General features: G+C 38.3%; 1 protein-coding gene across 5 annotated transcripts in view; it reads right to left on the reverse strand.

The window, feature by feature from the left end:
* Positions 1–16,370, reverse strand: part of MIPOL1 (mirror-image polydactyly 1) — a 291,843-nt gene that overhangs the window by 200,039 nt on the left and 75,434 nt on the right. For all 5 annotated transcript variants that reach the window (XM_034768596.1, XM_034768593.1, XM_034768595.1 and 2 more), the window contains 2 exons: positions 15,624–15,756; positions 12,944–13,049 (listed from right to left, as the gene is read on the reverse strand). In XM_034768596.1, coding sequence (XP_034624487.1) covers positions 12,944–13,049; positions 15,624–15,756 — 239 coding nt within the window. The remainder of the gene's footprint in view (positions 1–12,943; positions 13,050–15,623; positions 15,757–16,370) is intronic.

Raw genomic sequence — 16,370 nt, forward strand, 5'->3', positions numbered from 1 at the left:
AAACAGAAAAGCTGAATAGGAAAGGCAAGAAAGAAGAAATTGTTAGGATTTAAAACATCTACCTCAGCAGAAATCACTTAACATTATTCCTATCAAAAAATGAAAAAGCCAGAATAAAGGCAAGACCTTATAACAAAAAGATGAGATCACTATCCACAGTACTATCTCAGAAGATATAATAAATATTACAGCACTGTAAGGATTGACTTTCAGAATAATTCCCTGTTACGAAATATACCAATATTTTATAACTTTATAAGGTGTTTTATAAACTAAGTAATAAAATTCTGCCTTATGCATATATATATGTGTGTGTGTGTGTGTATGTCTCTCTCAGAACAAAAGCCAAAAGCTCTAAGAAGTACTGCAAGGTTTTATTTGTTTGTTAGTATTTTGTTACTAACTCTAGTTGTGATTGTTTATTGGGCATTTTCACAGAATAAGAATGGCAAAAGTAACTTGCTGTTAATAATATATTGGTGGATGATATGAGGGCTCTTTTGGTTTTGGATTTAGTATTCAAGATTAGTGGTTGTTGAACTCTGCATGACCTGGGCTTTTCTTTAGAGTTGGTTTTGGAATTATCACAGTACTTGTAATGGTTATGCATAGTATGTATTTTTAATGTTGTGGTCAATGCTGGGGGTAACAGGGTTCATTTTTATGAAGAAATGCTTGGAATTTCCTTAGTTAAAATTTTTCAGAACTGAAAATAAAATATTTCTAAATCTTTTTTACTATATGAAATGACTAATACTTCATATAGCTCTATAGAGAGTTAAGATTTAGTTTGTGGGAAAACAAAGTAAATGACGTATTTTCTATTTCCCCCTCCCCACCGAACATATATTAAAGTGAAAGTAAAATACAAGAAACACCACACTTGGTAAAGTCATACTTAGAATGTAAGAATTCTGTAATGGGTCTCTTGTTTATTCTGCTTAGTTGTTTCTATGAAGGATCTGTCAGCTGAAATTTATCCCATGGAATAAGTGTAAATGGTTTGGGCTTTTTTTGTTTGCGCTTGTTTTTGGAAGGAGGGCAGGCGTGGGGAAAGAAAGGAGAAAAACAGGGAAGAGGTTCACTGAGAACCACCTTCCTTTTCACCTTTGCAGCCTCCTTCAGCATTGAGGTGCCCTGTCCTTCTGGGCAGAGAAGACTTTGGAGCCTGTCTATGCCATTTCTAGATAGGCCAATACTATTGATATTTGTTTAAAAACGCTTGCCAAAACTCAATTTCCATTAAAAAAATCTTTTCTTTATTCATTTATTTTAGAAATCAAAATAAACTGACAGACTTTTTTCAAGTTTGGGTCTAGTCATTAACACCCAGTTCTTATTTTAGAAATTGAACTTATAATAGTCAAATAAGCTGAAACAGAGTAATTACATTACTGTGAATGTCATTAAAATGTACTATTAATCTGCCTCCACACACACATTGCAAAATGCTGATAATCCCTGGAAACGTTCTAAACCTAAAGGCCCTGTTCTGCTCTCACTGAACTCAATGGCAAAACTCCCATGTCTTACTACTACTTCTTTTTTTTCTAATTGATGTGTAATGTTCTGTTATGAAACGGACACCTGACCAGGTTCTTCAATGCGATTTTGAAAATGACCATTCATTTATTTTAAATTTTGTCATGTAACTAAAAATTAGAAGCACTTTGCTGATGAACAAAAATTGCAAAGCATTTTTGACTGGTCTATACTAGGAGTTACCGACTACACACTATTTACATATAAATGTGACTCTGTAGATAAAGCAATCTGTACAAACACAGATAGATGCACTGACACTTTTATTGCTTTGTGTTTGCTATATGTATTTAGTCTGTTGTATTCATCTGCTCCTAAATTTCCAATGCTGTAAACACACTGATTTAACTAAATGGCTAAAACGGTTTAGTTGGCAGTTATCAAATGTGGCTCTGTACTGTGGTTTCACTGTGTACTCAGATCCAATTCAGTGAAAAAAGAAAAAAGAATTTTTGTGGGTTTAGATACCGACTCTCCACAGGACTTGCCTAACCTGGCTCTTGTGAAAGCTAATCCTTGTACAACTTTAACCCCTCTGCTTTCAACATACTGAATTCCACACAGCTGACTTTTCAAAAACTGCACAGCAATCTTGTTCAGCCTTTTTCTGTGAATAACTGTTGATTCCTGAATAGCTTTATTTAATTATTTTAATGGAAAAAGGATTGGTAAGTAACATGGGTACGTATACAAATGTAAAGCACATTATGGTCATGTTTGTGTGTTATACTATACAGCTATAGCGGGTTTAGTCCATGCTATTCCTTAAAAAGAAGATGATTTGAAGTCCTTTCTTTTGTGTATAAAGGAAAAACAGCTCTTATATTTACGGTTTACTTGGCGTCATGGAGCAAAAACTCACTAACAGGGCCTTATCGGAAATAAATGCTGGATTTATTTTTACATAAAAGCAAAACTGTACATGGCTTAATAACTAAAATACTGAACTTGTTCCATCCAATCAAATTTTATACTTTAGATAGTTGTGACCTCTATATTGTTTTTGTACTATTGACATTTCTGATCATTTCAAAGTAAACTTTAAAGTGAAACATTCATGATGTTGCCAACGGTTCTTCATCAGAGTTGCAAAGAAAAATCTACATTGTCTGTTCTTTCAACAGCTCAGTGTACTTTCCCATCCTCATAACTCCCACACTATTGTCTTTTTTAAGATTTTACTATTTATAAAGACACATTTTGATAAAACATTTAGAAAGTGGGTTTGCATAATGCAACATTAATGACAAGAAAACCAAGAAATAATTATGTATACTGTATACACAGTGAATAATTATACACAGAGAGCTGAATAATTAGTGAAAGTATATGCATTACATACTTTTTAAAAACGTAGAATGTCATACGTATTTAGGTTTATAAACACAAGGGTTGGGAACTAGTGAGTTCTTTTGGCTAAAGCCCAATATTGGCCTTATTTCCGTTTAATTGGAAGAGGATCTTGAATTCATCTTCTCCATGAGTTATCAGGAACCTGGATTTCTCTTTGTACCAAAGGTTAATAAGAAATGTGTCTGCAAAAGTCAAACAGCATTAAATACCAAAAACTGATTATTATTCCACAGGAGTTGTACTGTCATTCATAATCTCTCCATGCTCCAACCTTCCTCAGCTAATCTTTAATGGATGACATGCAAGAAAGAAAAATAACTAACATCTAAAAAGGGGACTCTACAGCAAGCTTTTAAAGAAATGGAAAATACTTTTCTCAGTGCTAGAAATAACCCCCACTGGCACTTAATTAGTGAAAAGACCACTTAAGTAAGAGGAAATAAGTAATGTTAAATTAAACTTTAACTCCAGCCTAGCATCCTATTGGATGATTGTTTTCTTCAATTTTGCTGTTTGAACTGTTGCACATTTATTCAGTAATTATAATTTTTTCAAGTAAATTTAGGACATTTTAAATAATGCTCTCCACTTCATTATGTTCATCCTCTATACCACATCTGAGTATTCCAAAGAACTGCACAAATGTTAATACATAATATTAAGTACTTGAACAGACTAAAAGATAAAAAGTTTTACTGTACTGTAGTTCCATTGCTACTTTTTTTTTTCCTGAGAGAGAGAGACAGACAAACATATAAAGCTGCAAAACAGGTATAACTGTAAGTGATATGGAACACAAACAGCAGATAATAGATTGAGAAAAAGGTGGGACTTTTCCTTTTTTATTTTTAAAAACAGAGAAAGATAGGAAGAACCTCCAAAAGAGTTCACAATTTGCAAAAAACAGCAATATAACTGGGTGACTTTTCTTTTAAACATTCATATAGCAAAATTCACCGACCAATCTTTTTCCAATACATTTATATATAAACACAAAAACAAATGTTCCTTAATTATCTACTGGATTTTTAATAACAAAATAATATCCCGCTTCAAATTCAGGGATCTCAAAGCACTTGTCTCACAACTTACAGTGCTCTAGAGCTGTGAAAAATTTTACCTTCACAGTATGAGTCTCATATTTTAAGAACACTACTACTGTCAAAAACTTGATGTAAGCATGAAATACTTGCCAAGCTATTTTATTTTTGTATCAGAATCTGAATGCATTTGTTTAAACTCATAAGCACTGTCCAAGTAATGACCAAGGTTGGGACTTTCAAAGGCTTCTTTGAAAATCCCAGCCTAACATTAGTTTTTTGTCCCAGCCAGTACGCTGGATATGGATCTCTTTACTACGCTCCTTTTCCTCTCCTCTCATCACCAACTTTCTCTCCCTTAAGATTGGTACAAATTATTTTCTGCTGCTGTTTCACAATTTCTGAATTCATGATGATAACTGAGGGCAGGTCTACACTAGAAGCACTACATCGGTGCAGCTGCTGTAGGGCATCTGGTGAGGACGCTCTATGCCGACAGGAGTGCGCTCTCCCTTTGGCATAATTATTCCACCTCCAAGAGATGCGGAAGCTATATCGGCAGAAGAGCATCTCCCACTGACATAGGGCTGGTGCGGATAGTGCTTACATTGCTGTAACTTCTCAGGGGGTATCTTTTTCACACTCTGGGTAATTAAATTGACTTAAGTAGTGTAGACCTGCCCTTAGTTTGGATTGTGCATGGTGGGGGGAGGGGAAGGGAAAAGATTTTCCACACAATAAAAACTAACCAAAAAAGAGAATTACATTACTGCAAATTTTGTCAATTAATAGCAATTCTAGTGCAATTGTCATTTAAAAGGTATATAGAGCAATTTTTTCCAGTGGCAACATAGCTAAATGAAATATAGTGGGTGAAATCCTGAACCCATTGAAATCAATAGAATTATAGAATCAGATACTTTAAGGTCAGAAGAGACCATTATGATCGTCTGATCTCCTGCACAACGCGGGCCACAGAATCTCACCCACCCACTCCTGTAACAAACCCCTAACCTATGTCTGAGCTACTGAAATCCTCAAATCATGGTTTAAAGACTTCAAGGTGCAGAGAATCCTCCAGCAAGTGACCCGTGCCTCACGCTGCAGAGGAAGGTGAAAAACCCCCAGGGCCTCTGCCAATCTGCCCTGGAGGAAAATTCCTTCTGATTGCCCAAATATGGTGATCAGCTAAACCCTGAGCATGTGGGCAAGACTCACCAGCCAGACACCCAGGAAAGAATTCTCTGCAGTAACTCAGATCCCACCCCATCTAACATCCCATCACAGGCCATTGGGCATATTTACTGCTAATAGTCAAAGATCAATTAATTGCTAAAATTAGGCTATCCCATCATACCATCCCCTCCATAAACTTATCAAGCTTAGTCTTGAAGCCAGATATGTCTTTTGCCCCCACTGCTCATCTTGGAAGGCTGTTCCAGAACTTCACTCCTCTAATGGTTAGAAACCTTTGTCTAATTTCAAGTCTAAACTTCCTGATGGCCAGTTTATATCCATTTGTTCTTGTGTCCACATTGGTACTGAGCTTAAATAATTCCTCTCCCTCACTGGTATTTATTCCTCTGATATATTTATAGAGAGCAATCATATCTCCCCTCAGCCTTCTTTTGGTTAGGAATGTTCTAGGAGTTTTGCCATTGACTTAAATTAGGCCAAGATTTTAATCATTAACTGTAACGGGCTGGCAGTGTTTATCTGAAGCACTTCACCACATTAGCCAGTGTTAATACAGCTGGGAAAAAGATAAGTGGGTTTGGCTGATTCACTGAGGCATGTGTCTAGTTACCCTACGTAGATATAAGAGAGGGGGAGTGGCTCTCAGAGATAGAGGGTCTTCTAAGGTGATGAGGGAGGAACCCTCGCAGCAACCAACGTTTCATCAGCTCTTTAATTGTATCTTCTTGTTTTGTTTGTTAATAAAGCTGAGCTCCATGAAGGGGGTGACTTTAGACTTTACAAGTTCGTAGAGCAGGTTGGGAATGCTGCCTGCTAATGTTAATCAAGTGAGGCAACGTGTCCACGTAAACAGCTAAAACCAGAACAAAGTAAAAACACAGCCAGCCATGTCTCACACATCCACCAGTAGTTAATTCCTTCATCAGTAACTCTTAAAAAAAAACCAATAAACAAACATTTTCAAAAGAAGTTTATCTTCACAAAATCTAAAATTGTGCATCAAAGCTGTAGTTATATTACAAGGTTTTGATGACATATTAAAACACAAAAGAAAGGCTAGTGGTAATTTCCTAACTGTTTATCATATTTCTCCATGTCCTTCCTTATAGCCATTGTTTGAGGTGACATACAAGTCCTTCTACAAGCAAAATGATTGTGATGTCACTCCCTTAGTAAAGCTGAGTAACCCTGCTTTGTTGACCTACCATGATATTTCATTAATTCACATTTCAGAAAAACAGTTCCAACCCTATCAACACAACAAATACAGGTTGCGATGTTTCAGGTTGCATAGTCAGGACTTGGAGAAACTAGGTTACCAAGTAAGAAGTTCCCAGACTACATCTTCCTCCTTTGCCAACCTAGATAACAGGAACGCCAAAGTGGCACCCAAGAAATGTGTTAGCCTATTTCTTTGAGAGGGAGGGAAAATTATTTACATGATCTAAAAGAATGTAGGAACAGACCACTCCTTGTCCAAGATGCACTGGATACAGCAGATAACCTGGAAGCCTTCTTACAGCTGGTCAAAATAGCCAGAGTCATTTTTTAGAATCAGTATGCTGACCACTTGCTTAATCAGCATGGTTGGATTGCCCCTTTTGGAAAGTATGCATTCAGAGATGTGACTTTTCCACCTCTCCTCACCCTGAAGGAATTTTCTCCTCTTCAGGGTCATTGATCCACATCTCATCTCCCATATCCAAGTGGGGAGGCTAATCTACTGTGAGAGAAAAAGTATTTTTGTGCTTGAGACTGTATTGGCCATGAGATTGTATTGAGCAACCTGAGATGCAATGAGCCTGACCTTCTAGAGAGACTTGAGAACAGACATCACTGGTGCCATTCTTGGTCATCAGTCTCATTCTACATGTTTCACCCCCTTCTATTGCAGCGTGACATTGTGTCACTAAGTAACACTTTGTGGCAGTGACATAGCCCTACTAAAATAAAGAGCCTGCAAGACTCTACTTTCTATATAGCAAATATACCTAGAGCACAAAACCAATGAAGGAGCAACCCTCAAAGGTCTGGTGCTTTAGGAAGTTTTTACAAACCAATGGGGGCTTCAACTAGACCCTGCAACTCTCCCTTACACACAACTGCTCCTTCCTGTTAGCAGACACTGGTTGCTCCCTATATATCTATTTGTTTCTTCTTGGGGAAGGTCTAGTGGGCTATCATCCTCGTTCAGACTTAGGCTAGATCTACACTACCCACCTGAATCGGCGGGTAGAAATCGACCTCTCGGGGATCGATTTATCGCATCCCATCGGGATGCGACAATCGATCCCCGAATCGATGCTCTTACTCCACCAGCGGAGGTGGGAGTAAGCGCCGTCGACAGGAAGCCGTGGAGGTCGATTTTGCCGCCGTCCCTACAGCAGGGTAAGTCGGCTGCGATACGTCTAATTCAGCTACGCTATTCACATAGCTGAATTTGCGTATCTTAAATCGACCCCCCCCCGTAGTGTAGATGTAGCCATAGATCCATTCCCTCCTCTCACACGTTTGAAGGGATATTCACCTTCTGTTTCCCCATCTCTTCTTTGTAGTGTCTCCACCCTTACTTTCCACTCTCCCTTTACCTTCTTTGGTGTGGTCCCCCCTTTTCCCACCCCTGGGGGGGGCAACTTTCCTTTCTTCTTTTCCACCTTTGGTGTCCATCCCTTCCTCTGTCCGCTTTGAGAGGTTTCTCCTTCCTCTTCACTGCCCCTCCTGTGAGGTTTCCTCCTTCCTCTCCCACAATCTTCTCTCCCACAGAGTTCCCTGTTTCCCTCTCCATCATGCTACTCTCAATCCCTATATGGCTCTCTCTTCCTCTGCCTTCACCTGATGCCTCTTCACTTATTCCCTCCTCCAGAGGAATAATTAAGTTAACAATACCTCCACAGATGATGGCTTAGATGAGAGAGAATCAGGCAGGGGAAGTAGTAAAGAATAAGGGGAGAGAGAGAGTCTATGGCAAGCAGCAGCAGCAGGAATAACAACCTCTAGTGGCCAAAGAACTGCAACAACAACAAAATTCTCCCCTATTCCCAGTCCCAGTTACTTAGGGCAGAGACGGGAACCCAAGACAGAGGTTGAAACTCACTGTCTGGGCTGTAAAAAGGAATGATAAAGACTATATTTGACAGTACGTTATTTTTTATATCTATGACTACAAACACACTACAAACACACACCTTGTGTTTCTTTCCTCACTCTTTTTTACTTCATCTTTTGTTATTCTCCCATCAACCCCTCAGATATTTCTGCTTTTCCTCTTTAGAAGCTCTAGAAATGAAAAGTATAAAGTGACAAGCTTTGGGTTATTTGCTGGTGAAATCTATGGCAATTTCCATTTAAAAATGAGCTCTCTTTTTAGCAACAGTCCCAGTCCCAAGTGTAGATAAAAAAGGAGGCTTCTGCAGTTGGGTTTACAACCCACTCAGGTAAAGCATTACAGTAACAGAAACAGTTTTCTTAAACCAGGGGTGGGCAAACTTTTTGGTCCAAGGGCCACATCTGGGTATGCAAAATGTATGGCGAGCCATGAATGCTCACGAAATTAGCGTTGGGGTAGAGGAGGGGGTGAGGGCTCTGTCTGGGGGTGCAGGCTCTGGGGTGGGGCCAGACATGAGGAGTTCAGGGTGCAGGAGGGAGCTCCAGGCTGGGGCAGGGAGTTAGGGTGTGTGTGGGGGGTTAGGGCTCCAGCTGGAGGTGTGGGCTCTGGGGTGGGGCTGTGGATGAGGGGTTTGGGGTGCAGGAGGGTGCTCCGTGCTGGGTCTGAGGGGTTAGGAGGGTGGGAGCGGGATCAAGGCTGGAGCAGGGGGTTGGGCCACCAGAGGGGCTCAGGGGTGCAGGCTCTGGGTGACACTTACCTCAAGCAGCTCCCAGAAGCAGCAGCATGTCTCCTACGCAAAGGTGCGGCCAGGCGGCTCTGCATGCTGCCCTGTCTGCAGGCGCTGCCCCTACAGCTCCCATTGGCCACAGTTCCCGGCCCATGGGAGCTCCGGGGGTGACGCTTGGGGCAGGGACAGCATGCGGCACCCCCTGGCTGCCCCTACGCATAGGAGCCGGATGGGGGACATGCCGCTACTTCCGGGAGCTGCACAGAGCCACGGCACATGTGCACAGAGCGGCCCCTGATCCTGCTTCCTGGCTGGAGTGCAGGAGCCGGGCAAGCGCCAGACCCCGCTCCCCAGTGGGAGCTCAAGGGCCAGATTAAATCTGCTAGTGAGCTGGATGTGGCCCACGGGCTGTAGTTTGCCCACCCCGTCTTAAACCAAAAACCAAGGATGGTAGATGCAAATGGAGCTTAAAACCCAAATATGACAGATCTCAATGAAAGCCAAAAGGAAGCTAGAATCAAGACATCGAATCCTGATGACCAAATTTATAACAAGAACAGGCATGTGGAATTATGAACTTTGTATAATACAGAAAAACTAGCACAAGTTACATAAGAAACGAGAAAATACCATATGAACATACTTAACATCAGTGAAATGACATGGGCAGGAAGTGGCAGATGGTGTTTGATAGTACTACAATCTTATACTCAGGTGTAGGAATTATGCAGGATAAAATCACAGCAAACACTCTGCTGACTTGGGAGGCAGTGAATGACAGAACAACGACAGCCATGCTGCAAACAAGACATTACACCTGTACAAGTATATGCACCAACAAACACAGCAGGCCACAGTGAAATAGATACATTCCATGAGCAGGTGCAGCAAGAACTGGATGATGTGCCTATCCACAAAATCAAGTTGATGATAGGCGACTTCAATGCACAAATTGGTAACAACTCCACTGGCTAGGAAGTAGTCACAGGCAGAGCAGCGGAAGGCATCCAAACTGATAATGACAAATAACTCTCGATTCTCAGTGGCACAAACACCCTAAAGATAGGAGAAGAGGATTCACAAGGTCACACGGAGATCACGAGACAATGCAACTATCCACCAGACAGACCACATGTGTGTATCAAAAATGGGCTATATTCTTTGAGGGATATCAGAGTCAGCAGAGAAGCAGATGTTGGCTCAGATTATTATATTTTAGTGTCCACATTACAACTTAAACTCAAAGATCATGACGACAGACAGACAGTGTTCGAGCAAGAGAAAAGTTCAAGGACAAAGAAACGTAGATCTGATTCCAGATTGCACTTAGTAACCGTTCCAGGATTTTAAAGGACCAGGCTGATGACAGAGCAGGACATGTTAGAAAAGAAAGAAGGCTCAGGTGGTTGGGACGTGAACACCATATGGCAGATGGGAAATGTGCTAAGCAAACACTGAATTGCATACCCGAAAGAGGAAAGAGAAAGCAAGGAAGGCAAAGGAAGAACTGGCATAAGAAGTGACAGAGAATACTGAATACATTGCCATCACCTGGGAAGAAGTACCACAACTAGCAAGTAACCATAATCAATGCAGAAACTGGACTGCTCAATATGTCAGCAGCACAGGAGGAACTTAGGTATAAGGTATCTTTTTCTGCCTTTCTGACACAGGTTTTAAATCAGCAAGGCCTTATATAAATGGGAAGGTTCATTTTTAAAAAGTGAATTGTAATCCCTCCCAAAGAAGATGGTAAATGTTTTTATTATGTCTTTATGTGATGCTTTTTACAATGTACTTTTCTGGAGTAATTTTCTTATCACAAAGTCAGTACTAAGCAATAGGAAGAATGCAAACACCCATATTTATAAGCTTCACTCTCCATGTGTTATATACAGTAGCAATTAAACATTAACTAGTTACATGAAATCATAACACCATGTGTTCCCCTTTTCTCAATGAACTTAACAAAATGAAAAATATCATTTGTCTAAATACACTAAATATTCATTACTATGCTCTTTAATGATAAAGTAGGTCTGCCCCTGAAGTTTTTATTAGACAGATCGGCAAACCTCCACAAGTTCAGTTTGGTTCAGATAACTTGGATAAGCACTCCAAATTTAGGAGTTACCTGAAACCAAGCAGGATGCAAACACTCGAGAGATATTGGAGGCTTTCTCCTTCCAGTCAGGCTAGAAATAAAAGAACACCCAGTCTCCCAGCAATTAGAGACTTCTCCTCTTACAGAACCAGGAGATGCAGAAACAAAGAAAAGATGAGGGAGGGGGGAATTTATTAAAAAGTTGCCCTAATGTCCTTAAAACGTCAAAGCTTTGATTCACATTCGGGTTTGCATGGTTTACTGCTATGTCCATATCTAGTTATCATATCATGTCATACCCTTCTGGAGAGGATATCATTAATACATTTATTAAAGTAAACAGAAAATTAAAAACTTAAGGTGGGAACTGATTGCCAACAGCTGTTTCTTCCTATCCTTACAGGAAACTGATTAGGATTTTGACTATGTATTTTATATCTACAGAGGCTTTTTCCCTATAGGCTTTAATGAGCAATGAAGGTTTACTTTAAATAGAATATTTCTGTATTATATACACATAGGTAAGACCCTATGCAAACATCCAGAAAACAAACAGATAACTTGGAATTTAATGCAAACAAAAGATGTTATCATGTTATCATGACACATACAGAAGATTTATGTTTCTTCTGACTATACACAAGAGGGTTCATTCAAAAAAAGAAACTAGCAGAGTTTAATAATATCCAGAATTTCTCTTATTTTCTTTCACACTATCTAGCTCCTCACCCCACATAAACCTCCTCTTCCATCTGTGATACACACACAAAGAATATTGTATTCTTAGGAGCTTGACATTAAACAGATAGCCAGCCATCTGATTTTTCAGCTGAAGAGTTACTTATATTCTTTTCCACTAGTTTTCTGGTGATGATTAATCTCCCTTTCAGTACCAATATCTTGGGGACAGGTCATTAGACACATAATTTTACACCTTGCACCTAACTTAAACCTAATAAAATATGGCCGAGAATAAATTGTGTGAAGCATTTTATAAAATTCTGGTGCAATTAACTGTTTAAATCACACAGAGAAAGATCTCAAAAGAACATTGTCATCTTTCTTTAAGATACTAAACATCGTCTCTCTATAATATTATAGACTCACAGTGTACTGGCTCTATATAACACATAGCAGCCTACATAATAAGAAATCACTTGTCAAATGTAAAAATATTCTACTTAAAATATAACTTTTTGCAACTTAACAAAGTAACTGTTTTTTTTATATGCACATCTGTATTGTTCTTAAAATTTCTTTTCAAGTAGTCACTTTCAACTGTAAACTTTAAAATCCTTTCACTTTGGAAATCTTTTATAAACCTCATCCTCTGGGGACATACCATCATCAATGTCATGAGATGAAAATTAATTAACTACCAGAAGAACAGATTTTTCAAGTAAAGTGCAGGTCTCCAGTTGAGGTGAATGTGTGACTATCTCCATACAAAGGGGGGGGCGGGTGGGGTAGTATTGCTCTGAACAAGCTAAAACAATAAGTGGTATTTGAACTGCTGGTTGAAAGGTAGAGGCACTGGTAATCATTATTTCTTCTTGTTTGTTCAGGACCTTCCAACAAAACAAACAACCTTTTTGTGATTGGATTGACATGGTGTTAACAATGCATTTAATGCCCAAATCAGTATGAATACAGGTAAAGCTCTCACTAATACCAGTACCAGGATGTTAAAGCCACCTATTTTCTAAGCAACTCTAAACAGCCACACACACAAAAAAAAAAAAAAAAAAAAAAAAAAAAAATCAAACCTTCCCTCCTTTAGCAAACATAGCTAACAGTCACTAAGCCACGTCATATAGCAACCGTGGGTACTGTATGATCCATAGGGCCATCTGTTAAATGCTTGTCTACTGTACCTGCAGTCTTTTCTGCAATCTTAGCTTCTGTAGCTCTCTCTTGCAGTTCTAAGTCCAGCTTTATTGTCTTCAGCTCCTTGTCTTTTTCAGACAGCTTATCCTGAAGCTGAATTGAAAAAATGGACAATAAGATTCTGATCTGACAAATATACCCTGTCCATTAATCTTCAGCAAAATATAAATTTCCCTCTTATAAAATGATTCCTCTCCTCCCAAAGAAAACAAATATTAAGCAACACAGGTGTTTAACGTGCTTCTATTTATTTAAAACACTAAAGCAGAAAATACCGTCTGTTTTCAACCCCCTTGTTTTCATCTACTCTGTACGACAGACAGCACTGTTTTTATTTGGGATACTCCATCTCAGAAACTACTAGCTGTAACAGTGTTGCATAAAGAAATCAGAAGCAGCGTGGGATGAAGGATACATCTTATTCCCTGGAATATTCTTTCAGCTCACAGCCCTTTCATAGCAATGGTGTTACTTCAGTTCAGATAAACGGAAAGGTTTTGGTAAGTTTGTAGGTGCAATGCATTCTTTTCAAGCCAGAATTTTGACTCTTTCTCCCCATACTGTATTGTACTTCTTGTATTTGGGAATTAATTGAATCTACTTGAGAAACAGTTAAGTGTAGCTGTCATTTAACTAAAAAATGTACCCGTAGAAACGTCAGACTCTGCCATTTGGTTATGCACATGTGACTCCCACTGACAATGGAAACCTTTGCAGCGCGTAACCAATGACAGAAATTACCCCAAATCTTACATTAAAACAACCAAGTGACATTACGGCCTGCCTCTCAGATGGACTTTATGCATACAACAAGAGCTCCAGTTTACAAATTATTGCTCTTATTTATAAGCTTCTAGCCACTGTTCATGCCAAACAGTTGATAATAGCATCATGAAATGCTTGAGCTGTCTGAGAATTGGGGAAAAGCCATGTGGCTACATTGTTTAATAGAACTAGAGTGACCAGATGTCCTGATTTTATAGGGACAGTCCTGATTTTTGGGTCTTTTTCTTATATAGGCTTCTATTATCCCCCACCCCAGTCCTGATTTTTCACATTTGCTGTCTGGCCACCCTAAATAGAACAGATTAAATGAAAGCCATTCTGGAAAGTAGGTTTCAAACTTTTCATAAAAACATGGAAGCACCATCATTCAAAATCTCCACCATTGACATTATATTAGAAGGCTGAAGTCTAGTCTAGAACACATGAAAAAAACAAAACAAAACAAAACAAAACCCAAGACAAGGTGGTGATGGAGGCTGAGGGAATTAAAGTAACACTAATAAAACATGGACTGGGGCTCATTTGGTAGACAGAATAACTTTGGAACCAAGAACTCTCAGAGTCTCAAACTCTTCCAAATTCCAGAAAGAAAAATCCAGTGGAGATTACAGTACACAAAGACAGGGATGCAGAAGTTATATTAAAATGATCAATGCTTAAGAATTTGTACAATCTCTAGGGTTTCCCTCTAAATTTAGTACATGTGGGGATAGGGGGAAGATCTCAAATGTTTTCTATCTAAGATGAGAGAAATTTGGAAAAATATATGTAGAGATTGCAATTGTTATTTTGATATTAGTCTAATTAAAGGTGGAATTAAGCAAACAGGAGGGGGAATGTGAGAGAGTAGATAATTAAAGCATGAGATGGAAAAATGTTGTCTGCATTAAACAAACAGAGTTGCTGTTAAAGGCCAGGTACAGTAACAGACCTGAAGAGGCATTGCTGCTAAATAAATCAAGTTCAGTCAATCAGCTGCAATGCAGAAATTAATTAATTAAATTACAATAGGGAAATGCTAATAAAAAGGGAAAATAAATACAGTGGAATTTACTAAGCTGTCAAATCTGAAAACATTTCTGTACTTGTTTTCAAAAGCACAACCAAAATGAGTGGGATTGGGGCCTGAAACAATTTGCTATGTCTAATTATTTGCATTCTGCTTTTAAAACATTGGTCTCTTCCCTCTTCTCAGAAAAGTTTTAATAGGAGTGCACTGTTGTGAGATTTCACGTTACTAAATATCATTACTTCTGCAAAATATTGTATGATACCTTTACTACTAGTTTGCTATGAAATATCAAATTATTAAAGCTAAATAGGTATTGTAAAAATAAATGGACAAAGCACATTTTGAGACACATTCTTCTTGCTTTTGTACTGTGCTTACTTAATCACTTGTTTGAAAAATTCTGTGATGTGTACTGGATCTCCCAGTCATTAACGTGAATGACTGACATGAAACTAGCCCAGTGTGGGTCCTGATCCAAAGCTCATAGAAGACCATGGGAGTCTTCCCTTTAATTTCAATAGGTTTCAGATTAGCCCTTCTGTTTCTAAATTTCCCCAGTCTCCACAAGTCTGTCTGAAACCTAGAAAAATGTTAATGAATGGTCCTACAATGATATGCTTATTTTGCATCTATATCTATGATATCTGAGTTGATGTCACTGATTAAAAAGGTTAAAGAATAAAAGATTATTCACTTCCTTGGAAACATTCACTAAGCAAATATTAAGAGTAGAAATGACAAGAGATCTATTGATTATTAATGCAATAAAATAAAATAATTAGTAAAACTATATTAGCTAAGGTTAAAATGAAGGTTTAATGGACAACAATAAAACAGCAAGTATTGTAATCTGAATATCTCTATTGTACCTTTTTATTCTTTGCCCGTACAGCATCCAATTCTTTCAAAAGGAATGCGATATTCATCTCTTTATCTAGGTCTCCAGTCTCCTTCCAAGAAGTCATAAAGTCAGAGAGCATTCTACCTTGTTTTTCTGTAATACTATGATTTTTTAAAAAAGATTAAAAAATTCATCAATCAATAGAACAGAGATTCTCTCATTCAGCAAGACATCCACTATCTGCATCTGAAGTTTACAAAATCTGATAGTTAACTATCACAGATTTAGGATTTATAAATTAGCCATAGAGCTGGACAATGCCTATTTCTCATCTTTTAAACCTACAAGAGCAGCAGTATTTGAAACAATAAATGTATTAAAATGCTAGTATATAAAATAAACTAAGCTAAATAAGCTATGAAGTCTATAATTTGGAAATGATTAAAGGAAGTAAATATCAAAAAAGATAAGCTTAATCTGGAGTGATAAAGTAAGGAAAATATTGGGGGATCAAATTTATGCTCAGGCTAAATATATATATTTCAAGAGAATGGGCCACTCAACCAAAATAAATGTAATTATTCAAAAGATATGAGACAAAGGAAAACATCTTTTTGGAATTCTAGAAAATGATTTTATGCTATTCTAAATATTATATCAGACCACAGAATGTCCCCACTTTATACCAACCAATTCCAAGAGCATTTATTTAGTGGTGGAAAGAAGAGTGATAAGGTGGAGTTGGAAAGGGTAATTTTTGGAATACAATGTGGTG

The sequence above is a fragment of the Trachemys scripta genome, chromosome 4 (assembly GCF_013100865.1).
Source record: "Trachemys scripta elegans isolate TJP31775 chromosome 4, CAS_Tse_1.0, whole genome shotgun sequence".
NCBI lineage: Eukaryota > Metazoa > Chordata > Testudines > Emydidae > Trachemys > Trachemys scripta.